The sequence below is a fragment of the Schistocerca nitens genome, chromosome 4 (assembly GCF_023898315.1).
Source record: "Schistocerca nitens isolate TAMUIC-IGC-003100 chromosome 4, iqSchNite1.1, whole genome shotgun sequence".
NCBI classification, from domain to species: Eukaryota; Metazoa; Arthropoda; class Insecta; order Orthoptera; family Acrididae; genus Schistocerca; species Schistocerca nitens.
In genome coordinates this window covers 594,859,969-594,887,401 of record NC_064617.1, presented here as the reverse complement: position 1 = coordinate 594,887,401, position 27,433 = coordinate 594,859,969, and the positions used below count along the sequence as shown (strand labels likewise).

The 27,433-nt window shown below is 38.0% G+C and overlaps 1 protein-coding gene across 1 annotated transcript in view; it reads left to right on the top strand.

The window, feature by feature from the left end:
- Nucleotides 1-27,433, top strand: part of LOC126251375 (MAP kinase-activating death domain protein) — a 595,744-nt gene that overhangs the window by 209,424 nt on the left and 358,887 nt on the right. The window contains exons 14-16 of the mRNA XM_049951759.1: nucleotides 119-220; nucleotides 19,578-19,900; nucleotides 23,524-23,757. Coding sequence (XP_049807716.1) covers nucleotides 119-220; nucleotides 19,578-19,900; nucleotides 23,524-23,757 — 659 coding nt within the window. The remainder of the gene's footprint in view (nucleotides 1-118; nucleotides 221-19,577; nucleotides 19,901-23,523; nucleotides 23,758-27,433) is intronic.

The following is a 27,433-nucleotide window of genomic DNA, read 5'->3' as shown; positions in this document are numbered from 1 at the left end:
TATCTGATATTATTCTCAGAGACAGCACAACATAAAAAACACAAAACAAAAACATAAAAAACTGTAATTATTTGATAGTTTGGTTGTGTCTTATTTGTGCTGAAACTGTTTGTTCCAGATGAAAGTGGTTCTGATTCAGAAGGAGCTGAGAGCACAAGCTCATCATACTCTTCTCTCAGTGACTTTGTATCAGAAATGGTATCATCCGACTTATCACCAAGTAAGTGTGTCACCAGTTAGGCAACATTCTACACTTTTCACTAGCTGTAGTGTGCATTATAAGTTTTAAATAAAGTCAGTGAGTGTAGATTGTGAATTTGATTATAAGTGTATGTGAAAAATATGTGTTTCAGTAAAACAGTTAAACATAATGCTCATCTACTTTGAAATCTAAACTATCATCCTTATGCAACAACCAATCCAGTGATTTATAAGCTATTTTCCATCTCTCTCTCTCTCTCTCTCATTTTTTCTCTTTTATGTACAATAGGGATTTATTTTTACTTTTAATCCAACAGTACATAGACATCTTATCAAAAATCTCCAGTCATAGAACTCTACATATTTTATACATAGTACTCCCCAATCTACTCTTATTAAATTAACAAATTTGTAAATAAACGATAACTGAAGTAGTGAAACAGCAATGTATGTAAAAAGACCAATATACCTATTAATGATCAGATTATGAAGATGTTACTCTACTTACTTCAAAACAACTTCCAATATACGCTTATATAACACCTCTTTCATTGCTCCATTGTTGTCTTATTTGTGTTTCCCCAGACCATTCTTCTTCCCATCACCAAAATCTACATGCTACTTCTTTCAGTAGAGACCATGCAAAAACATTACACAAAAATCCCCATGCCCAATAGTCCTGTCATCCTTTAGTCAGTTAGTTATTTGCATGTTATTTGGATTTGACAACATGCTGACCAGTTACACAATTTAGTAAGGCTTTCTTTTCTCATTTTTCTCCATGCACCATGCATAACACTGTTTTATGTTTAACTGTGTTCAATGCCTCTGTCTTCATATCTTTTTCAAAAAAATAAATAAATAAATAAATAAATAAAATAAAAAAAATAAAAAAATAAAATAATAATAATAATAATAAAAAACTCTTGTTGCACAAGACACACACATACACCCACACACCCCAAACTAAACATGTTCAGAAATTATTCTGTAAAACAGAAGTACTTTTCAAGTGGATATGTCTTCAGTTTGTGTTTAAAGTTAATTTTAGTATCAATTGCATTCTTTACATCACTCCGTAGTTGGTCAAAGACTTTTACGTTTGAATTCCTCACTCCTTTCTGTGTTGCACTAAGGCTGAGTGATGAACAGTGTAAATTGTTTCTCCTCTCAGGTTTATATTCAGAATGTTACTGTTTTTTTAAGTCTTTGGTTAATCATTGACAAGAAACTTCATAAGGGGCACTTGTCGGTATGCTCAACAGTGTAAAGAGCTTCTGCGAAACATACTCTCTAAGGCAAAAAGATGGTGCACCATGGAGGAATTATCTGTATGGGATGGGAATCAGTAAATGTGATGTTCATGTACAGACAAACAAATGAGTACAATTTCAGAAATATTGGATGATTTATTCAAGAGCAAGAGCGAGTCAGTAATGTGATGGTCCACCTCGGGCCCTTATACTAGCAGTTATTTGGCTTGACATTGATTGATAGAATTGTTGGATGGCTGAGGGATGTTCTGCCAGATACTGTCCAGTTGGTGCGGTAGATTGTCAAAATCCCATGCTGGTTGGAGGGGACTGCTCATAATGCTCCCAACATTCTAAACTGGGGTGAGATCCAGTGATACTGTTGGTTAAGTTAGCGTTTGCAGGGTGTATACGCCCCAGGACAACCAGGAAATCCAGGAAAAATGTGGGAATTTTTTTATCTGGGAGAAATCTGAGAAAAACTCTGGTTATCTTGTAGACCTCTGGGAGCTTTCCATTATTTTAGTTTTCAGTTAAATTTTTCTAATTTTGACTGGTAAGAACAGATAACTCATACAAAGAAATTTATTGCAGAGTAATGGTGCAACAGTAAAATGTAAATGAGAGAATAACACCAAAATAAAACTTTAGTTGCAAAGAAAATGCGCCATTTACAACAACAAAACACAGTTCACACACAAGCGCCTGCTGACAGCAAAATATGTCAAAGAGTATGCAATACTTTGTAACAACAAACTGCTTTCGACATGTCTTTCTTGTGGGCCTTGTTTTGAGGAGCATGACGTCACAGCTGTTCACATTTGTAACAGGTTGCAGAAAAATAATGGTGGTTTGAGAAGTATAACTTTCAAAGTAAATTTCCCCTTACATGTGAGAATGTGTGATGAATTTTGTAAATCATGGAGTGTTAGTCTTGCATTCAAAACTTAACACAGAGGACTAGCCACTTAGAAAAATTTCAGCCCCAGCCATTTATGCCATTCATTAATATTTTAGTGGTACATTTGCCTTTGGTATATCTTAAAGGATAACATACATTGAAAAAAGACCAAATTTTGAGGTTAGTGTTTCTTAATTATTTTAGTTCTTTCATAGATTAGAGACTGTGCAGTTCTTTAAAAAGTGTGAAGCAAGTGAGCATTTATTCAGCCAAGTAATCCATGAAATGCTCATGTGCAGCACTGAAATTTATAATCATGCTTGTCAGATATATTCAACTGCTGCGGTTTAAGCTGTGTTCTTAGGACCCTGCCTAATCATACCCTTGGGGGGGGGGGGGGGGGGGGGGGGGGGGACCAAGTAAAAGTCTTTGATGAATAATACTACATCTACATATACATGGCTACTCTGCAATTCACACTTAAGTGCCTCACAAAGGTTTCATCGAACCATTTTCATACTACTTCTCTACCATTCCACTCTCGAATTGTGTGTGGGAAAAAGGAACACCTAAATCTTTCCATTTGAGCTCTGATTTCTCTTATTTTATTATGATGATCATTTATCCCTACGTAGGTGGGTGTCAACAAAATATTTTCACATTTGGAAGAGAAAGTTGGTGATTGAAATTTTGGAAATAGATCTTGTCGCAAAGAAAATCACCATTGTTTCAGTGACTGCTACCCCCAACTCGCGTATCATATCAGTGACACTATCACCCCTATTGCCTGATAACATGAAACGAGCTGCCCTTCTTTGCACTTTTTCGATGTTCTCTGTCAATTGTACCTGGTAAGGATCCCATACCGCGGAGCAATATTCCAGCAGAGAACGTACAAGTGTAATGTAGGCTGTCTCTTTAGTGGGTTTGTTGCATCATCTAAGTGTTCTGCCATCAAAGGGCAGTCTTTATTTCGCCTTCCTCACAATATTATTTATGTGGCCTTTCCAGTTTAAGTTGCTCGTAATTGTAATTCCTAGGTATTTAGTTGAATTGGCAGCCCTTAGATTTGTGCGATTTATCTCATACCCAAAATTTATCGGATTTCTTTTAGTACCCATGTGGATGACCTTGCACTTTTCTTTGTTTAGTGCCAGTTGCCACTTTTTGCACTATATAGAAATTCTCTCTAGATCATTTTGTAATCAGAATTGATCATCTGATTATTTTACTAGACAGTAAATTACAGCGTCATCTGCAAACAATCTAAGGGGGCTGCTCAGATTATCACGTAGATCATTTATGTAAATAAGGAACAGCAGAGAGCCTATGATGCTACCTTGCAGAACGCCAGATATCACTTCTGTTCTATTCAATTGTTTACCGTCTATCACTACACTGTGACCCCCCTGAGAGGAAATCATGAATCCAGTCACACAACTGAGACGATACTCCATAAGCACGCAATTTGATTAATAGTTGCTTGTGAGAAACGATATTAAAAGCCTTCTGGAAAACTAGGAATATGGAATCGATCTGAGATCCCTTGTCGACAGCACTCATTACTTCATGGGAATAAAGAGGTAGCTGTGTTGCACAAGAATGGTATTTTCTGAATCTGTGTTGGTTATGTATCAATAAGTCATTTTCTTCAAGGTGATTCATAATGTTCGAGTACAGTATATGCTCCAAAATCCTACTGCAAATTTTGGTCAGTGATAGGGGTCTGTAATTCAATGGGTTACTCCTATTTCATTTCTTGAATATTGGTGTGACCTGTGCTACTTTCCAGTCTTTAGGAACAGACCTTTCGTTAAGTGAGCAGTCATATATGAAACTTGCTATTGTGTCTGCATACTCTGAAAGGAACCTGGTTGATATACCATCTGGACCAGAAGACTTGCCTTTCTTAAGTGATTTGAACTGTTTCGCAACACCTAAGATATCTACTTTTGTGTCAATCATGCTAACAGCTGTTCTGGTTTCGAATTCTGGAATATTTGCTTCATCTTCTTTCATGAAGGAATTATGGAAAACTGTATTTAGTAACTCCGCTTTAGTGACACCATCATCGGTAACATTTCCATCGCTATCGCCCAGTGACGGTATTGACTGTTTTTTGCCACTGGTGTACTTTATGTACGATCAGAATCTCTTTGGGTTTTCTACCATATTTTGAGACAATGTTTCATTGTGGAAACTATTGAAAGCATCTCGCATTGACGTCAGCACTAAATTTCAAGCTTCCTTCAAACTTAGCCAGTCTTGGGATTTTGCCTTCTCCTGAATTTGCTTTTTTTGTTGCTTCTACATCAGTGTTCTGATGTGTTTTGTGCACCATGGTGGATCAGTCCCGTATCTTATTAACTTTTACGGTATGAATCTACCTATTGCTGTCTATACTGTATCTTTGAATTTGAGCCATATGTGGTCTACACTTACATAATTAGCATGGAAGGAATGGACTCTCTCTCGTAGGAAGGCATCAAGCGAATTTTTATCTGCTGTTTTAAATAGATATATTTTGCGTTTATTTTTAGTGGTTTTGGTTGATATTGTTTTAAGCATTGCTACAATGACCTTTTGTTCACTAATCCCTGTATCCGTCATGACGTTCTCTATTAGATCAGAATTATTTGTGGCTAAGAGGTCAAGTGTGTTTTGGCAACCATTTACAATTCGTGTGGGCTCATGAACTAATTGTTCAAAGTAATTCTCAGAGAAAGCATTTAGTACAATTTCAGAAGATGTTTTCTGTCTTCCACCGGCTATGAACATATATTTTTGCCAACAAATCGAGGGTAAATTGAAGTCTCCACCAATTATAACTGTATGAGTGGGGTACTTATCTGTAATGAGATTCAAGTTTCCTTGAACCATTCAGCTATTATATCATCTGAGTTGGAGGGTCAGTAGAAGGAGCCAATTATTATTTAAGTATGGCTGTTGAGTATAACCTCTAACCATAGTAATTCACAGAAACTATCTATTTCAGATTCACTAGAAGATAAACTACTACCAACAAACACAAACACACCACCATCTACTTTATTTAATCTATCCTCTCTGAACACAGTTTGCACCTCTGTAAAAATATCGGCAGAGTTTATCTCCGGCATTAGCCAGCTTTTTGTCCCTATAATGATTTCAGCTTCAGTGCTTTCTGTCAGCACTTGACGCTCTGGTACTTTTCCAACAGAGCTATGACAATTTACAACTGCAATATCGACTGTTGCTTGGTCGATTCTCATCGTTTCTTTGCCCTGTATCCTTTGATACTGGAGCCCATTTTGATCTTTCCCGAGACTGTTTAATGTAAAGAACCGCGCAGTCCACGCCACACAGCCCCTGCTACCCGAGTATCTGCCTCCTGTGTGTAGTGGACACCTGACCTATTTAGCGGAACATGAAACCCCACCACCCTATGGTGCAAGTTGAATAATCTGGAGCATAATCTAGAGCCTACACGGTCGCAGCCTCTGAGCCTCTGATTCAGACTCTCCACTCGGCCCTGTACCAAAGGACCAGAATCAGTCCTGTTGATGATGCTGCAGATGGTGAGCTCTGCCTTCATCTTGCTAGCAAGACTAGCAGTCTTCACCAACTCAGATAGCCACCAGAAACCAGATAGAATCTCTTCCGATCCATAACAACACTTGTCATTATTGCCAACATGAGCCACCAACTGCAGTTGGGTGCACCCTGTACCCTTCATGGCATCCGGAAGGACCCTTTCCACAGCTTGATGACTGCCCCCAGTGTGCACACAGAGTGCACATTGGCTTTCGTCCCATCCTGCGATATCCCTAAGGGGCTCCATCACTTGCCTAACATTGGAGCTCCCAATGACAAGCAATCCCACCCTCTGTGCTTGTCCAGCCCTCTCAGGAAGACCGACCACTGCCACTACAAGCGAGGCCGCCCTTGCTGACTCAGAAGTACTTTCAGCAGTGGGCAGTATCTCAAACCCGTTACGGAGGCCAGTACCAACTTTCGCCTTCCGCCTTGGGATTTACGACCCCGCCATGGCTCACCAATGACTGTCAGGCAAATGAAAACCAGCAGCAACATCCGAGTCTGAGGGTGCAGTGGCATCAGAGATCCCAGGTGATGCTACAGGTTCCAGAGGGGCCAAAGCACTTGCCTCGGGTGTCTCAATGTCACTGCAGCCCAGGATAACAGCCTGGTGCCTGTCGACCATGGCCAACACAGCTTCCAGCTGCTTATGGATGGTGGTCAATTCACTCTGAATCCGTACACAACAGGCGCAGTCCCTATCCATCCCTAACAATTTTTTCCTCTCTTTTATCTCACAAGCCATTCAAAACAAACAGATGACTGACGACTACATGAATTTACACTATACAGGTACTATAATACACATGAAATTTGTGAATTAAACTATGTAAGTACCCAAAAGCACGCAAAGGAATTAAGAATTAAACTATAATACAAATAAGTGCGCTAAAGAGTGCGACTTGCTGGTGGCTGCTGCTTATCCAACGGTGGCAGGGAGCTCACTGGCTGTGACCAACCAACACTGGCCGTTCAAAACAAAAACAGATGACTGACAATCACAAGACTTTACACTATTCAGGTACTAAAACGTGATGCTACAATTCTCAAGTACTATAATACGCCCGAAATTTGTGAATTAAACTATGCAAGTACCCAAAAAAAAGCAAAAAACTAAGAATTAAACTATAAAACAAATGAATGAGCTAAGAGTGTGACTTGCTGCTGGCTGCTACTTATCCAGCACCAGTAGGGAGCTTATCTTTTCTTGTAACTATGCTGTATTTATATTAATTCAAACCATTAACTTTTCCTATTCGTGTGTTTCTTCTACTTAACATTGATGTTGCTATTGTCTGACTATATCATGTGTCCTATGCTCTGAATATCTGCTGTCATTGGCTGGTGAGATCATATGATATGAACTTTGATTAGCCAACAATCTCGACTTCAGTACTTCAAAAATTATTGAGATATATTTGGTGGAATTCCTGTTCCTGTGTTTGGTGGAATTCATGTTTATACTTCTGTAATATGGAAATATGCAGTCTAAATGCTGCTGTGCAACCATGATCTTTTGAAAACATGTTGTTTTTGGCTGTGTTTTGTTTCCTAAAGTGCCAGAAAAGTTCTACGCCGGTGTATAAAACCTTCACCATTCAAATGGTTGATAAGTTTTACACCTCCGAAGGAAAGTAAAAGGTGTACAACTTCACTTCTGCCATTTGCTGATAGGTGGCGACAACGGTAAGTAGTGATCGAAAGAAACAGATTGCAGACATCAGGCAGTTAGCTTGGACCTTGGTCAACATAACCTCATTCAAACATTAGTCGATTTGTGTCTGCATCACAAAGTTATTCTTCATTGAAAATGTCAGTTTATGAGCCTAATTCTCGTCATTTGTGGGAGGTGTTACTGTTTTGTTTCAGTATAAAGAAAACAGCAGCTGAGTCTCATCAAATGCTCTCAAGTATGTATGGCAAGGATGCTATTAGTGAAAGAACACATCATGAGTGGTTTCAATGCTTCAAGAATGGTGATTTCAACATCGTCAACCAGCATAGAGGTGGAAGAGAGAATGTTTTTGAAGATGCAAAATTGGAGACATTGCTGAGTGAAGACTTGCATCAAACTCAAGAAGAATTGGCATGATTAGTGGGAGTGACACAGCAAGCCATTTCAAAACATTTCAAGGCTATGGGCACAATTCAGAAAGAAGAAACTGGGTCCTGTGTGAGCTGAAACCAAGAGATGTTGAACATCCCTTTTGTGTTTGTAAACAGTTGTTTCAGAGGCAAAATGGAAGGGATCTCTGCATTGCATTGTGACGGGGGATGAAAAATGGGTTCATTAAGAAAACTCTAAATGCAAAATATCATGGGGATATCCCGGCCGTGCTTCCACGCCGACAGCCAAACCGAATATTGACGGCTCCAAGATCATGCTCAGTATCTGGTGGGACCAGTTCATCGTCGTGTACTAAGAGGCATTAAAACCAAGTGAAATGCACATTATTGAACACAATTAATGCTTTTTGAACAGAGCATTAAAAGACGAACGGCCGCAACAAAGTGAGAGGCACGATAAAGTGATTTTGCACCACAACAACGCTCGACGCCACATTGCAAAAGAAGTCAAAACATACATGGAAATGTTAAAATGGGAAGGCCTACACCACCCACTGTATTCTCCAGACATACCTCCCTCTGACTATTACATGTTTGGATGTATGGCGCATGGCCTGGCTGACCAACAGTTCCGATCTCATGAAGAAGTCACAAATTGGATCGATTCGTGGATCGCTTCAAAAGATGAACAATTTTTTCGATGCAGGATTCATACCCTGTCCGAAATATGGGAGAAAGTAGTGGCCAGCAATGGAAAATACTTTGAATGATACATGTGTAACCAATTTGTTTCATTAAAGCCTCAAATATTGGGGAAAAAATGGTGGAAGCAAAGTTGTACACCTTGTATGTTGTCACTTAACGTGGAAAAATGTACTTTCACCAGGCGATAGTGTACTTACCCTCTAGAAAAAGTGTATTTTTATGTGGCAAATTTGGGAAAAATCTGAGAATTTGTTTTTTCTTGTTCGCATATATGCCCTGGGTTTGGCAAGCAGGAAGACAAGCAGTAGACACTTTTGCCGTGTGCAGGTGGGCATTATCTTGCAGAAATGTAAGCCCAGGATGACTTACTGTGAAGGGCAACAAAACAAAAATATCTTCGATGTACTGCTGTGCTGTAAGTTTGCTGCAGATGACAACCAAAGGGACCCCACAATGAAAAGAAACTGCAGCCCACACCATCACTTGTAGTTGTTCGGCCATATGGAGGATGAGAGCCAGGTTGGTATCCCATCACTGTTCAGGGAGTCTCCAGATATGTCTTAGTTGACCATCGGGGTTCAGTTCAAAGTGGGAATCATCGCTGAAGACGATTCTATTCCAGTCAATGATACTCCAGTTAAAACACACATCTGAAGATGCATGGACATCAGTGGGATACCAACCTGACTGTCGCATTGGCCAGCAAAATCGTTGGACCTCTTCCCAATTGGAAACATTTGGAGCATTATGAGCAGGGCTCTCCATCCAGCTCAGGATTTTGACAATCTAACATGCCATTTGGACAGAATTTGGCATGAGATCCCTTGGGAGGACATTGAACAGCTTTTATCAGTCAATACCAAGCTGAATAACTTCTTGCATAAGGGCCAGAGGCGGATCAACACATTATTGACTTGCTCAATTCTTGGAGCTCTTTCTCCCAAATGAAACATACATTTTTTCTGCAATTGTAATCATTTGTTTCTCTGTACATGTACATAACATCTACCAATTTCTGTCCCATTTGCATAACTCATTCATAGTGTAGCCCCCCCCCCCCCCCCCTCCCCAGCTTTACAGTGTATATGACATCTTAAGACTTCGTGAGTGAAGATGAAAATGTTGAGTCAACTTTTTAGCATTTCCATCTCCAAAATATGATATTATCTCTTATGCAAAAGTTGTAGAGCTTTTAGATTTAAGAGGACCTGTAACATATTTGACTTCTGATTCAAGTTCGTATCACTATAATCACCAAAGAGTTTAGAATATTCTGTTGTATTTACCGTTCACCCACACATACTATGTCTAATCATGTGGTCACTCCTTTTATAGTACTAGATTTCATATGTGACTGAATACATTGCATATATTTCAGTTGTAAATATATGAATAACAGGATTTTAGCAGTTTACTTTATATATTATCAATTCCCTGAGAAATTTTGAGTTTGAGAGTGTTAATTACATTCTAAATTTCTTTGACAGAGTAATTATTGTCATTCGTTTGTTTTTATGTGGAACTGGTTCTTGTGTATATTCTATTGCTGTATGGTTTGATTTGTCTGTACCCATCTTCTGTGCAACTTCAAAGGAGTTACATACATTGTCTACGTGATTGCTATTATTTTTATCTGGTTGTTTTCTTTAATAATAATATCCACACATTCCTTAACGAATTTCCTGGTTTCTCTTGTAACTATATTACATTTATATTTAATTTTATTACCAGAATTATTAATTTCAGATGTCATGTAGATCTTTTTATAATTTTTCATTTACTTTCCTTAAGACGACATGGTATTTCTTGTAATACATAATCAGTCCTAATTCTCTGTTTTTCCTAACTATGCCAAACAATTTCCTTTTCCTTACACATGGTGCTTAAATTTCATTTGAAATATTAGATTATTTTGATTCTTATTAGTGCCATACATTATTACTTTGCTAAAGCTTGCACTAGATATTACAATACTAATGACTTTGTGCCTTAATCCTAGTCATTCTAGCAACTGTTAGCCTAGATTCCTCTCATGACTGCTACCAAACAGCAATAGCTTTCTTTTTCTGCTCAACTCAGTTTCTGATATGTCTCTTAAATTCTTATTAATGGTTTGCTGCGCAGTATTGCCTTCTACAGCAAAGTGAGGCTCCTCCCCTTCAGCAGGTAACAGGGTATGTCTGCTCTTTAACTCAACGGTAACAGATCTGTCCAAAATTTTCCCCTTTTTGACCACTTCCTATTACCTCTTGTGACATTCCACTTTCTTTTTTGCTTCTCCATCTGCTCTAATTCGATTTTTGAGGTCCCATTCTCTACTTATAGACCTCTTGTTCTTTGATTGTCCTATCTTTTACACATAACCCATGTAGTTCCGTAGTTAGTTAGTGAGTTGGTTGCGTGTTCCATTGATCAATCGATGGTACGCATATATCCGTGTATATCCATGAGAGGGCCTCACTAAAATGTCATACTTTTATAAATAATTACATAGATGCCTGCATGTGTTTGTATGTATTAGTAACTTGTTACAGTTGTTTTTATACTCACTGATATGCATAAGCAAATTGAGATTACTGGTCACATCTTCTGAGATTCAATAACCTTACACAAACTTAACCAAAAGCAAATCTACATTAATTCCTGATCATGAACATTTAAGTTCTCTGATGCTTAGCCTTTTACATAAAATAGAAACAGAAACAAATAAATCAATATGTTGTTTATCCCACAAAGTAAACCTGAGTGTGTAATATTCTCTTTTATCCACTTTCCACTTTTAATGGTCAGTGTGACTGGAAATGTGTAATTTTTTCTAATATGAAGGGGAAAGGGCATTAGTACACTTGAGTGACTAAACTATCCCCATTAATAAACCATGTGGTAACAGACATCGAACGAAAGCACTGCAGATTACTTGTTCAAAATCTAGGCCTATGAGATCGTCTCCATCAGATATTAAAAGCAAATATTTATGGAGAAAAGTCTGCTGAATTGAGTGCTTCCAAATGGTCTTCTCAGAATCAAACCTATGTCAGTTCTCATTACAGCTAGAACTTGAAAGGTGGGCGGAAGTATATGTAGAAACAAATGTCAAGAAAAGTTTAATAAGATCATGCCAATATTTAAACCAAATTGAAGAAACATTTCCCAAAACATTGCATTTCATTGGAGTTTCAAGAAACATTGTATGGTTTTCAGAATTTTACAAAAATTACAGGAGAATTTATGGAAAGGTATTGGTAGTTGCAAAAAAACTTGCTAAAAGTGAAACGTTACTGAAGGCAGGTAACAAAAGTAAGGCAATCTGGTACATAGTCAAACAGGAGACAGCAAATGTTGGACCAAAACATCTGGAAACACAGATTAAAAACAAAGATGTTCAAATCATCAATCCTAAGGAACTAGCAAAATTTGTAACTGAATACTTCAGTGGCAATGCTAAGGAACTGCAAGAGAAATTTCCAGACACATATGTTGTACATCACCAGCACCAGCCACCACACTCACTGGTGCTCTTTCCAACAACAGAGAAGGAGGTGCATGGGTAATACACCAGTTAAATAATTAAAAAAACCCACAGGGTTAGATGAGATCCTAGTCATCATCCTTAAGAAATATATAAACATCATAAGAACACCATTAACAACAATAATTAATGAAGCTTTCAGATCTGGCTGCATTCCTGAATACCTGAAACAAGCAAAAGTAAGAACAGTACTAAAAAAAAGGTGATCCAGAAAATGTAAAACACCACAGACCAATTTCTTTATTATCTTGCATTTCCAAAACAGTAGAAACCATAACAAAAAATAGACTAATGAAGTGCTTAAATAAATACAACCTTATATACAATGGACAATTCAGTTTCAGGCCCACAAACAAAGAATACAGTCAGCTACAGCACAGTTTACTAAAGTTGTACTCAAAGCACTAGATGAGGGCAAAAATGCAAGAGGCATTTTTTTGGATCTATGAAAGGCATTTGATACAGTTGACTGCAGAAGTTTACTGCACAAATTAGAAAAAGTAGGAATAAGGGTGATGGCACAGAATTGGTTTAAGTCATGCTTGGAAAATCAGGGGCAAAGTCTTGAAATGTCACATATTTCTAAAAGACTAGTGGTAAAACACTTATTAATCAGAAATATAATAATATATGCGTGCCCAGGGAAATGTATTGGGCCCAATACTTTTGCCTATACATGTAAGTGATTTCCCACAGTGTCAACTATGGGGAAAAATACTATTTGCTGATGACATCACCATGGTGATTACAGACAAAAATTCAACTCAATTAGTACAAAAATCCAATGAACCTCTCAGATGTGTCCACAACTGTTCATTAAAGAATAGAGTAACTTAAAATGTGAAAAGGCAAATTGTGCAAACTTTCAGCTAATAAAAACCCAATGATACTGTATTGAAGTTAAACATGATGTACTGGATTGTGTAAGTGATACCAAATTCTTGGGGGTGAATGTAGATTGTCAGTTGAAATGGGCAGAACATGAGAAAATTTTGGGAAAGAAGCCATCCTCAGCATATTGTGCCACGTGAATCCTTGCTCCTGTGTGCAGCGTTTCATGTCACAGAAGGGCCAACTTTGGATATATGCATTCAATCCTCAGTTATGAGGTAATGTTTTGGGGAATAAGTGCTGGGAACATGCAGACATATTTTCAAGATATGAAAAAGAGCTGTACAAATAGTTGTAGCAGGGAACACTGTAAAGAATTGTTCAAAAAAGCTAGAAATCTTGATAGTTCCTTGTGAATACATCTATCACAACATAATGTATACAAGAAAAAATGTGAATCAGTATACCACAAACAGCACAATACATGATCATAGAACCAAATCCAGACTGTGTTTACATCTAAACAGAAGAAACAGGCAAAAACTCAAGATAGTGTATTATACTATGGAATAAAATTGTAGAATAGACTGCCACAAGAAATAAAATATGCAAATGATCCCTACACCTCTGGCAAAAACTTAACAAATATTTACTAAATACTAGCTACTACACTGTAAATGAATATTTAAATAATCATAAATTGTAACTTTGTGTTCATGAGCATTGTACTATGTAACAATTTTGATATGATTAAAAAAGTAGAACTAAGTGTAGGAGATATAAATACTGTAACAGGAATGTTTATTTTAATAAGGAATATTGTACAAACGTTTGATGACATCCATCCAATGTATATTGTTCTACAGATGAGTAAATCAATAAGTCAATCAGTGAGTCAATCAAATCAATCAATTTACTAAGTGGTATACAAGAATGTTAAAACTCAATTAATAACAGCTTCACAGCAACATAAAATGAGAGCTAGCACTGAAAGAGTGTTTTAAGTCAAATAATAATAATAATGTTTTAAGTCAAATAGTAGTAGTAATAATAATAATAATAATAATGATTTTGCCATTCATTCTGAAAACCTAACAAATGCTGGAAGACACATCAATCTCTTAGAAGAAATAGCCAACAAGGCAGGTTTAAGAATATATGTAGAAAATTCAAAATTTATGACAAATATAAAAAATGCTCCAGAATCCCCAGCAACAGACATTTGGGAGAAATTATCCAAGAACATGGCCTAGAGAAATTTTCTGTAGAATAAAGAATACATAAAATAAAGGAGCTTATGGAATAGCTAGGACTGTCTACAAAAAAAGGTGTCTGTCTAAAAATTTGAAGATACAGCACTACAACACAGTAGTAAAACCAGAATGTCTTTATGCAGGTGAATGTTTAGTACTGAACTGCAAATTACACAAACTTGAAGTCCTAAAAAGAAAAATCATTCAAAAAATACTTGTGCCACCAAAATATACAAAGGTATGGAAATTAAGAAGCAATGAAGAAGTTTATCCCAACATAGAAACTATAAACGAAACACTACAAAAGAGGTGACTGCTATTTTTTGGACATTTATACAGAATGAACAGCAACAGGTTAACGAAAGGGATTTTTAAATATCTTTGGGACAAGAAGCCAACAATGGCCGGGATTCAAGAAGAGAGGAAAGATTTGCAAAGAAATAACCCAAGTGAAAAAGATGCAACAGAAAGAGAGATTTTCAAGAGGAAAGTGTTAAAAATGGAAGGATTCTAAGGCAAGAGAGAGGGAGAAGAAGACAGGCCCAAAACGGTCTGAGGAGAGACAAAGGATACATAGTGAAAAGATGAAACAATACTGGAGAAAAAGGAAGGAAGCATTGAAATTTGTGCATTGTCCTTAGATGACCCAAACGAAGAAAGAAGAATAATAATTGGCAAGTTGTGAGTAGAACTCTTGCACTGAGGGTTCTGTACAAACTTAATTATGTATATAGACAGTTCATCCATTCCATCTCGACCATTGATACTCGGAAGATGTTGGTCCCAGGGATTCTAAGATTTTCGAGAATGTTTTAATTTTTGTAATATATATGTAACATAAAGTCATGCAGGAGGCAGGTGACCATTATGATAATCAGTAGTTCTCCAGTCAGGCTGACTGGGTTGCAGTGGTAAAACTCATTCCCTGCCTGACGTTTGACTTTACTGCTCATATGATGCATTTCAGGATTTATCCCTCATCAGATATCAAGGAGTGCTTAATGCATGTAGATATGGCATTTCAAGTTGTATATGGAACAAACATGCACAGACTTCACCATTGTGACACTGTCAGTGTCAATGGAGAACTAATGATAGTTTTAATTTCAGTATGATGGCAGATAACAAATGAAAAAAGAAATATTTTTTCCTTGTGTTGTAATTAAAAGTTAACAGTTTTCAGATTTTTTTTTCCATTACATGGACCATGAAACTTCACTTCTTGCCAAATTTCATCATTGTTGATCAACGGGAAGTACGATATAGGTTTTGATGAGCGAGCTTCCGAGTATCAAAATATGTAACATAAATGGCCATAACTTTTGATTGCATTGACTTAGAAGCTAACATTTATTCTTCCGCCAAGGGACCATAAACATTAGTATATGGCATTAATTTCAACTTGATATATCTATCCTTTCCTGAGTGAAACAGGTCTTAACAGGTGGATGGACAGACAGACAGTCTGATAACAAATGACAATTTCTTTCATGTGATATAATTACAGATATAAAGTTTTTGGATTTTTTTGCTTTGGTTGTACTGCGAAATCTTCCTTTGAGCCAAGTTTCATTATTTTAGGCTAATGAGAAGTATCCTATAGATTTTGATGAGTGAGTTTGCATGTATCAAAATATGTGACATAAATTGCCATATCTTTTGAATGCGTTGACTTAGGAGCTTCATTTTTTTACACTGCCAAGGAATCATATGCCTTAGTGTGTGGCATAAGTTTCAACTTGATTTGTGTATGGCATAAATTTCAGCTTGGTATGTTTACCCTTTCCTGAGGAAAAGGGATTTTTACAATCAGTCAGACAGGTAGACGGACATTAAAGCGATTCTATAAGGGTTCTGTTCTTATCTATTGAGGTACAGAACCCTAAACATGCACTTTTTTTATGTAGCTCTGTTTTAGGTTGGTGCATTTTGTACAGAGTTTTTCCAGTATTCTATCACAGAATTGTCAGTCTGAAAAATCTATAAAATACACAGTTAATGCTGCCCTAACTACTTCTTTGAAAACAAAACATTGTCCTGCAATGAGTAACATTAGATGTGGCAATATGCCTACCAGATCTGGTGAAAAGATCATATTTTTCAATAATTTGTACTTCATTTCCCTCAGTTTTCCCCTTCTCAAAGCACCTTTGTGAAAAAGTTTATTGACCTGATAAATGTTGATCTTTTTTATACAAACAATTTTTTCTATCTAGTAAGCCCAAAAGACTTTTGTACTACTTGCCAAGTGTTGTTTTACCAATGAACAGTAATCCAAAAGAGCAGCCCCATTAGCATTCCTAAAAGTGACCATAACCTTTTTGGCAGATTAAATTGACTTGTCCTTTGTTTTCTGCAGGGCAGCCAGCTTCTGCCAACGGATTTGGTTGTTGTTTCATTTCAGACTTGTGTCTGTGGACCCTTGACTCATCCACAGTAACAAACAGGCACAAAAAAAAGCAGTTGAATTCAAATGGTCTGAACATAACTGATAAATTCATTGTTTCATTTGTTTGTTGTCGGCTTTCAGCTAAAGTGGCTATCATCTTCCATAAAACTGTCTCATATTTAATTCTTCATGTAAAAGGTGCCTTAGTCTTTTTTCTGTTACCATATGCCCTTGACATTATTCTGTACACATTTCATCACTGACAGTCAAAACTAACCAGGATTAGTTGCCCAGTTCTTATCAAATTTGAATGGATTTATGGGTGTTAACCAGAAAAACACTGGAGTTAAATGCAAATGGCAGCTGTGTCAACATCAGAATCAACCATGATTGTATGCAAGGGTGGCAGTAATCAGTAATCATACAGCTCGACAGAGGCCAAGAAGAATCCACAATAGTCACATTCCTTACATAGTAAAAGTTGAGACATTCAGGCATCAATATAAAGTGGCCAACCAAAACATTATGACCGCTGACCTACGATCGATATAAACCTGTCCAGGCAATAGCAACATCACCTGGTGAGGAACGACTGCTAGTCAGATACAAATGCGGTGTATGTAGTATCAGTGAGTGTGCTGTCCATGTGTACAATGGGGAAGGCGTGCAACCTATCTGAGTCTGATTGAGGGCAGATTGTGATGGCCCGGAGACTAGGCACAAGCATTTCAGAAACTGGACAACTTGTCGGGTTTTCGAGGAGTGCTGTGGTGACTGTCTTCAGCACATGGTAAAAGCAAGGTGAAACTATGTCCATACATCATGGGGTTGGGTAGTCACCCCTCACTACAGATGTTGGATGTTGTAGGCTGGGCTGATTGGTAAAACAGAACAGGCAGCGAACTGTGGCAGTACTAACATCAGACTTTAATGTTGGGCATGATACAAATGTGTCTGAACACACAGTGCACTGAACACTTCAAACGATGGGCCTCCACTACCAACGACCCAGGAATATGCCAATGTTATCAACATGACATCAGCTACCGTGTCTGAAATCGGCACATGACCATCAGTACTGGACGTTGGTGCAGAGGCAGAGCATTGTATGTTTGATGACTCCCAATAACATCTTCAACATGCCGATGGGAGAGCACTGATCCATCATCTTCCAGGGGAACACCTCATTGACGCTTGTGCTGTGGACAGAGACAAGCTGGCAATGGCTCCATTATGCTGTGGGGAACATTCATGTGGGCATCCATGGGTCCAGTGGAGCTCTTACAAGGTGCCATGGCAGCAAAGGAGTATTGTACACTGATTGCAGACCACATACACCCCTTCATAACAATCATGTATCCTGATGGCAGTGGCATTTTTCAACAAGATAATGTCACGATGTCACAAGGTCAGGAGTGTGGTTCGAGGAACACAGTGGCGAGGTCCAATTGATGTGCATGTCTTGCAACTCGCCAGATCCGAACCTGATTGAACATGTCTGGGATGTGACTGAAGCTGGTGTCAGAGCTCGTTTGCCCCCTCCCCAAAATTTATGGGAATTTGGTGATTTTTGTATGCAGATGTGGTGCCAACTCCCACCAACAACTTACCAAGGTCTCATTACTTCCATGCCATGATGCATCACCACTGATATCCATGCCAAAGGTGGATACACTGGCTATTAGGTGATGATGATGATGATGAAGTCCCATACTCCTTTGACAGAGCGTAGGGGACGATGCGGGATATCCGCACCACTGTACTAGGCAAGGTCGTAGTGGAGGTGGTTTGCCATTGCCTTCCTCCGACTGTAAAGGGGATGAATGATGATGAAGTCGACACAACACCCAGTCATCTTGAGGCAGGTGAAAATCCCTGACCCCACTGGGATCGAACCCGGGACCTCGTGCTCGGGAAGCAAGAACGCTACCGCGAGACCACGAGCTGTTGACGGCTATTAGGTAGGTGGTCATAATGTTCCACCTGATCAGTGTATTTGATTGTGTAATCTATGAATCACATGATAAAAGTCATACTTACTCTTATGTTATTACTGAATGCAATACATTACCATATTTAGTTGGGTGTTTTGTGTATTCCATTTTCTTTACTGATTTCATATGAACTGGTTTTTTGCCCTTATGTCTTTCAGGATTTTAGTAATATTATTATGAAATAAATTGTATGTAACACACGACTGTAAAATAATTTATGTAACAGAGGATTGTGTATATTACAGGGTAATCTTCCATTCAGAATGGAATAATTCCTCTCCTTTCTTCTCTTTAAAGATTTTTTTCTGGGATCCAGAATCTCCTTCAAAATTACTATTGACTTTTCTCCCACAGAGATATGTAAGCTCAATGTGTAAGCAGTCAGGTAAAAGGATAAACAGAATGCAGTAAATATACATGAAAAATTCTGAAAGTCTTAAATTTCTGAGTGAGACATTTCTTGTTCTGCTAGACAATTCCTCCTCTTGTAAAATCAGTGTAGTATACACACTTCCACTTATAAAGTGTATCTTAATTAACTGGACTGATCTACATCCATCCAAATTCTCCTTTTTTGCTTGGATCTACAGAAGATAACTTGATGGTTGTGTTCATTTCAATGTGCATACTCAAGTATGTATCAGTGAAGTAAGTGATAAAATAATGTTTAAAACAGTTCTGACTGAATTATTTGATTTTTATTGAAATTTCATACAACAAAATTGGAAGAAACATTTGTACCACAGTTATTCCCTGTAACTCACATTAAACACACATGATCTGGATTTACTATATACATCAGTCTCAAATACATACTGTATGAGATCAGTTTATATATTGATGGATTCATTTGCACATTTTGCCTCTTATTACTACAGGTTTCCCACCAACATCGGTTGATCGTACAGAGCCACCACCAGCTGCACTGACCATTCAGCCATTAGCTCTGTGTAGTGGCCTTGACCACCGCACTGTATATAATCCACCAAGCAGTCTGCAGTTTCCTGGTTCCATGATGCCTGCTGTCAGTGCTCCAGCAACATCACCTCCAGGCTCAACCTCTTCTAGCAGAAGTGATCTCAGCTCCCCTTCCCTGAATCGTGATTCTGAACTTGATTTTGCTGCAGCTGTTGCTGTTGCAAATAGTAGTCAGGAACAATTACCAGCTGAATCATTGCAACCTCAGCAACTGGGAACACTGGTGAGTAAAACTTCTGGGACATTTAGTGGAGCATTTAATGGTAGATGTACAGGCTCTGCATGTGGGGCCCCAACCACTGGGTGAGGAAATGAAATTTTACCAGTTTTGTTCAAGGGTGACTCCATGATAACATACATAACATTTGTACATTTGGCATTGAAGTATGAACATGAAAATAATAAAGATAGGCCAGAATATTAACAACAGACAGCCAAAGTTTGATAAAGCAAGCTGTGTTCGCTTGCCACTAAACAAATGAACAGGAACTATTACAGACATAACTGAACCTTCACTTTTCATGGAATAACTTTCAAATTTCTGGTTTAACTCAAATTCGACTAAACCACTTCCACGGCTTTCTCAGTGAAGGAGTGAGGCTGTCTTTTCCTTGCCACCTATGAGACTGCTCTCGACTGTGCTTGTGTTTCTTACTATAAAACAGTGCACTTTTTTTTACTCTGTCTTCAATCGCCACTGGTACATCATATCATAATGTGTGCATGAAAAAGTAGTGCAAAATATTGGAGAACACATGCATCTGTATTCCACAAACTTTGCAGAGGAGGGTACTTTTGTACCATGTTCATTTCCCATCCTTTCCTACTGAAGTCCTGAATGACCCAGGTGGTGGTAGTGGTGGTGGTGGTGGTGGTGGCGGTGGTGGTGGAGGGGGGGTGGGGGGCGTCAATCGACTGTTGGGGTGAGTCTTCAGATGAGTAAAAAGTGGTACTGGTGCCTTTTAATGAGGGTGGTAAATATGACTGTTGTGAATGTATACATGGTCTTCAAGGGATGGAGTGAAGGGACTTCTCTTTCAGTGAAAGAATTCAGAAGACAGATTGTGAGAACATGCCTGAAGAAAGGTCTTGAAATGAGGTCAGCTAGGGGGAGACCAACAAAACTCATCTCACTTTCCAGTAGTAATGTGCCAGATATATATGGTATGATCAGAAGCTACGTGTCATCCAGAAGCATGAAAAGCAAAGGCAATTCCAGTATGAGAACTGCAAAGGAAAGCCGAGAACATATTGCAGGAAGTGTAAAGTTATGTATGTATGGAATGCTTTCCCAAATATATCAGGCCTTAACAAAACTTCCATTTTGGAGAATTTTTAGGTTAAAATGTTTGTAAATGTTACTTATTGTAAAATAAATAATAGTTTTGAAAACTTATTTTGAGTTTGAAATTAAAGCAACACCCACTTGTCAACTATCAACAATTGTGGCACCCGTCGAGCCAACAATTATTTCATTGCTAGCTTGTCATGTAAAACATTAATTGTCATTCCTGTTGACATACATGATCTGCTACTTAGCACAGTCACAAGAATCATGTCTTTGGTGATATTCATCACCAACAGATGTTTAAATTCATTCCACCAGTATCGACTATTGTCACTGATGACAAAAGTTCACCATAATCAACATCCAGTTTCAGTTCCATCTCTTCACACATTTTCCCATTGAAAAGTGGAGAGTGAATCACTGAATTGCACTGTACTTCTTCCATGTTGGTAAAATCCATTTAGTGCAACTAACTGGAATAGTTACCAAATTCAAACTATGACACCACGTAATTATTTTTAGCAGAAATGGAAAACAGTGTTAACATCAACTTACAGTATTGACAACAAGTGTACATATTGAACCTCCCATGTATGTATCAATTTGTGGGCTACTATTCACACAGTATAGAGTTTTCCTACTATCCTTGCATGAAGTTAGTGTAAGGTGTTATACTGTTTGCAGGGAACTTTCTCCCAAGGTAAGAATGACGAACTGAAAAGTTGAGATGTGTAAAATAATTGAATCTCCAACTCTAACCAAAGAACTAGAGGGCCATCACTTCTCTTTCTTAAGCAACAACTTTCTGATTTCCAAATCTGTTATGACCCATTATCTCTTGAAATATTTAATAGAACTACAAATCACCATGAACATTATGAAAATCATTATAAGATTTTTAAATAATATAGCTAATGCAGAAAGCGTGTTATCATCTGAGGAAGCAATTCAACATGAATTTTTGATGAAATCTTCTTTTAATTAATAAAATAGTTGTGGGTGCAATTTTCACCATTAATGACTACATCAGGTACTTGTATTCCAGTCAAACTATGCAAAAACATTTCATACATGCTAATTACCTTTCCTCAGCTTAATCTATAGCCATCTATATAAGCCTAAGATTGTTGTTATCAAAGTTTAAATAATGCTGTGCTATCTGTTAATAAAGAACATCCACTAAACTCATTATGTCAATAAAAAATACATTACTTGACACTGAGTTATCTGTAAATAGGTAAATTGGGAATCTCCTAAACATAAACTAGCAATTGGACCATCTGCAACCAAGTCTCAATGGTCTTCAGTGACAGCAAACAGGTTAACATGCTAGGAAAATATTCCCCAAATACTGTCAGTGTTATCTACTTCAAATACAGGATTTTCATGTGCCTGATAGGAAAAGTCTGATGCTGTTACACACAGTGGATGGTGTAGTGTACTCATAATGACAACCAGAAAACATACCTGTCACTTTGCCATTCAGAAATAGGCAATCCTTATTGACTGTCCAATACTTCTTGGTAAAAGGAAACACACATAGCACTATGCTGCCCACTTGATTCATTTTCCCTCTGAAATACAAACAAAATGTTTCACTGGTGCTTGCATTAAAGTAGGTTTCATTAAAATATTGAACAGTTTCATTTTTCAGATCATTACAGTGGGTATCTAGTTCATTAAATGATTTCTTTGTACATATGATGGAGGTATCATACACGTACAAAACTACTTTGGAACTTTGAATGCAATGTTTTATGTCATTTACATAATCAAAAACAGAAGAGCACCTGATACTGAGCCCTGGGCCACTCCATATTTTTATATAAGCATTTTTTAATTTGCGAATGCAACTTTTGGTTTTAAGTAGTACAAATGATTTTTGGTGACTCATGTAAGACTTTATTAGGTCATGAGCAGTGCCTCTTATGCCAGTGTTTGATAGCTTATCTAATAGGAAAGTAGTGTTCACACAATCAAAAGCTTTCTCAAGCTCTTGTAACATATTGCTTGTTTTCAATGCCATCATTACTTCTTCCACTAACTGGGTTGGTTTCCTTTTTAAGAATCCATTTTGATTTTCAAACATTAGGTTGTGTTTGTTTAGGAAGTTTGAAATTCTTTTATATATGACTTTTTCAACTATTTTTGAAAAGACGGGATGTATTGAGATTGGTCTGTAGTTTTCAATTTTGAATTTGTCACCTTTTTTAAAGTTTCGTCTTACTTGGGCTATTTTTAGTCTGTCTGGTAAGGTGCTTGATTCTATTCTATTCTATTATTTACTGCTATAGACAGAGGTACAGACATTTTGTCTACACACTTTTAATACATTAATATTGAAGCCATCTTGTCCTGCAGAACAGGAATATTTTAAAGAGCTAATGATATTCATTATTTCTTTGCAGTGTATGGAGATTACATATATACTATGCTCAGATGGATTGCCTTTAAAATTATACTTCAAGTTATTATGTTTGATTCTTTAAAGTTGACCTATTTGTATTTGTGTCTGTTTTCTCTAAATCCACAACAAAACTGTTCTTTTCTTTCTGTAGGAGAAGGAAGATATAGCAAGCCCAGGTGGAGAATCAGATTCCAACTCAACGATGACAACAGCTACCCCTAAGACTGTACTAAGTCAACAGTCATCTATACCGCACCGATCTCCTACTCCCAGCCTTGGTAGTGAGGGCTCTGGTTCACTCTCACTAGGAGGTTCATCAGATAGAGAGAGAGATAGGCCTGGCACTCCAAGAGCACCTCATCGTCCACCACGGCCTGCCACACCAGTGAGTCAAATAATCTGTTAAATATGTAGCATTGTGGAATCTGAATTATTACATGCACTCAAAAGGTTATTGTGTGCTCTTTTATAAGGTATAAATTTGTGGAATAATCATTTAAATGTTAGTTATGTTTCACACTGGTCTACAGTACAGTGTTTATTATTGATGTACAGTGCATCTTTTATTTTATAGAAGTTATTGTAAAGACACTCTTCTTAAGTGATTATCATTTACTAAGCAACAGCAGATACACTTGTTAAGCGCAACAGCAGATGCAACTATTAGGTGCCACATTGAGTGCTGAGTTGTAATCACCCAACCAGGCTATCTCTACTGAGTGTCTCTTATTGGGACTGCATTGAGTTTCATCACTAAAATATAACTACTGCAATTGTTTGAAACAGGTGCACATTTGATGATTGGCTGTTAAATTTATTTATAAATGAACTAGCAGAGAAACCCTGTATTGCCCAGATATTTATTTATAGCTATGTATCCACACCTGTACCATGCAGCATCTGGCCTTGTGCTTAATGTTTATGACATTGTATCTCCCTAACTATATTTTGTGCAATGATATAATTTTGTTGGTATATTCAGTGGTATATGTGGATACTGTCTGAAAAAGGTGTTGCACGTTGAGGTAGTAGCAATAGAGTAATAAATGCATGATGCAGCAGTTTTTCACACATCTGATTGTTTATGATGTCATATCTCCTGAGCTTTGTGACGTACAGTGGTATAAGTTTGCATTTACATTCAGTGGTATATATGCATACTGCATGCAATGTATGCTGTGAATGTAGTTAGTAGTAAAAAAGTAATAAATTATAACATCGTGGCTTATGTGGTACTTATACTGCATGAACTGTGGAAAAGCAGTGAGCGATAAACATTTTTCCTTTCATTGTTTTGTAGGGATTGTCTGTGAGAAATTTTTTTTGTAATGGTTTAAAATTGTGTCTAAAGTTTTTTTACAAGTTGCTAAGTGCTCTCATTCTCAAATACTGGAAAGTTTGGAAATCCATCCCCACCCCTTTGATAGGTAGGTAGTTCTAGCACCCATAGAGATTATTGCCTGAAGTTAAGGTATATGTGTACCAAGTTTGGTTGAAGTCAATCCACTTGGTTTAGGAGGAGATGTGGAGTTTCTTACATTTTTATATAAAAGGCAGAAACAGGAAAACAAGACAGATGGAAAAAGTACTTAAACTGTTTAACAATGAAAAATTCAGGATGGAGTGTAACAATATTATTATAGACCTAGATGCAAGACCTGTCCCACACATCCTTCCACCACACCACCTATGCCAGTCTGGTCACAAACATCACCTATCCCATCAAAGGCAGGGCTACATGTGAAAACACTCACGTGATCTACAAGGTACGTTGCAACCATTGTGCTGCATTCTATGTGGGCATGACAACCAACAAGATCTCTGTCCACACGAATTGCCACAGATAAACTGTGGCCAAGAAATAAGTGAACTACCCGGTTGCTAAGCATGCTGACAAACATGACATCCTTCATTTCAATGACTGCTTCACAGCCTGCGCCATATGGATCCTACCCACCAACACCAGCTTTTCTGAATTGCACTTGTGGGAACTTTCCCTGCAATGTATCCTGTGTTCCCGTAGCCCTCCTGGCTTCAACCTTCGTTAGTCATTGCCCTCACCCACCCAGCGTCCCTGTTCCTGTTCCAACACTATACAGCCCTCATTGCACCATCACACCCAGTCTTTTTACTTCTCTCCTTTTCTGCTACCCCGTCTTCCCACCTCTCCACTGCTCTCTGTCTGACCTCCTGACTGCACATAGCTGCCCTACCCTTTCCATCTCATCCATGCACACTCCCCAGCAGCACTGCACTGTCCACCATCCCTACCCTACTATCCATCTCCCTCCCCACCTCAGCCTCCTCCTTACCACCACACAGTCGTCACTCCCATCCTGCACTGGCGCTGCTGTTCGCAGTGTGGCTACAGTTGCCTGAGACTGCAGTCATTTGTGTGTATGTGAGTTGTGTGTGTGTGTGTGTGTGTGTGTGTGTGTGTGTGTGTGTGTGTATGTGTGTGTGTGTGTCTGTTTTTGACAAAGGTCTTATGGGCCGAAAGCTTTATTTGTGACAGTCTTTTTGTTGTGCCTATCTGCAACTGGCATCTGCGCTATATGGTGAGTAGCAACTTTCCTTCTCATGATATTCTTAAGTAAATTGTTTATTATTTCAAAAGTAATTGCCATAACTGTAAATACGTTTATCATACTGTGAGACTATTTTTGGTACCTTCATGCGAAAATGTTTGAGGAACCATGATGGTACCCAGACATAAATCTCTTTGTCTGAAGCAAATAAATGGGCATGAATGTCTTTCTTCAGTGCTCCAGAAATGTGTAAATTGCATGAGGAGAGATTGGGACTATATGAAGATGTGTAAGGGATTTCCAGCAAAATTTCTGCAGTGTAGTCAAAACAGCCTTGGAAACACGTGCAGGCCTGTGTATTAACAGTCATGGTGATTACTTTTGAAATTTTCATTTAACTGCCTCTTATATACATGAATAGGCAGTACTAAGAGTTTTGACTCCTGGAGGTGGGGCAGCCATTCTGTCTCAGAACATTATTTTGTCAACAAATGGTGTGTTCAAAAAAACATATTGGGACCAAATATCACTCATTTTCAGCCTCTTTACCTGATAAATGAGAAGAAAAATAGCAATGAACTGAAGAATTGCCTCATTTACTATCTCAGTTTATTTTTATTATCAAATGTGATTGTATGGATAAAAAATATACTCACCAAGAGACAGCAGGAGAACACACATATGAAAGTATTTAAATTTGCAAGCTTTTGGCACCAGTGCTACTTCTCCTGACAGAATGGCTGAAGGGGAAGGCAGAGGGTTGAAGGAAAAGCTGTGATGAGGTTCAGGAAATGGGGAGAGTTTGGAAGTCACTCTGGTCATGCGAATTATAAGATGGGATGAGAAGGAAAGACTAATTGTTGGGGACTGCACAAGACAAGACTGGAAAGTCTGGGAGCTTAAAGGTGGAAGATAAGATATGCTAGTCAGAGATTACTGACAAAACATCATGCATGAGTTAATGAGAGTATGCGATAAAGGTGAGGAGGTGGATAGGCAGGTCAGAAAATAAAAGATATAGAAAACTTAAAGGGAGTGAAGAAAGGAACAACGACTGAGAAGAAATGCTGAGACCGAAGAAATTAATGCTAAATAAGGTCAGATGGGTGTGCAAGAGCCAAGGAACTAAAGCCATCTTATTAAGCCAGTTCCCACCTACAGAGTTCTGAGAAACTGCTGTCTGAGAGAAGAACCCAGATGACACATGTGGCAAAAAAGCTTCTGAAGTCACAACTGTCATGTTGTAGAGCATGCACCCTCTGCCTATGCCCATACATCTTAATTGATAACTTGGTGGTAGTCATGCCAATGTAAAAGGCTGAACACTATTCACAAAACCATAGTACACGACATGTGTTGTTTTCCAGATGACTCTCCCTTCGATTGTATATATTTTGCCAGTTACAGGGCTGGTATAGGTAGTGTTATGAGGGTACATAGTACAAGTCTTGCAGTGGTGATGGTCACAGGGATAGGGGTCATAAGGTAAGGAAATGGGTGCAGAAAGAGCTTAGGGTCTGAAAGAGATGCTGT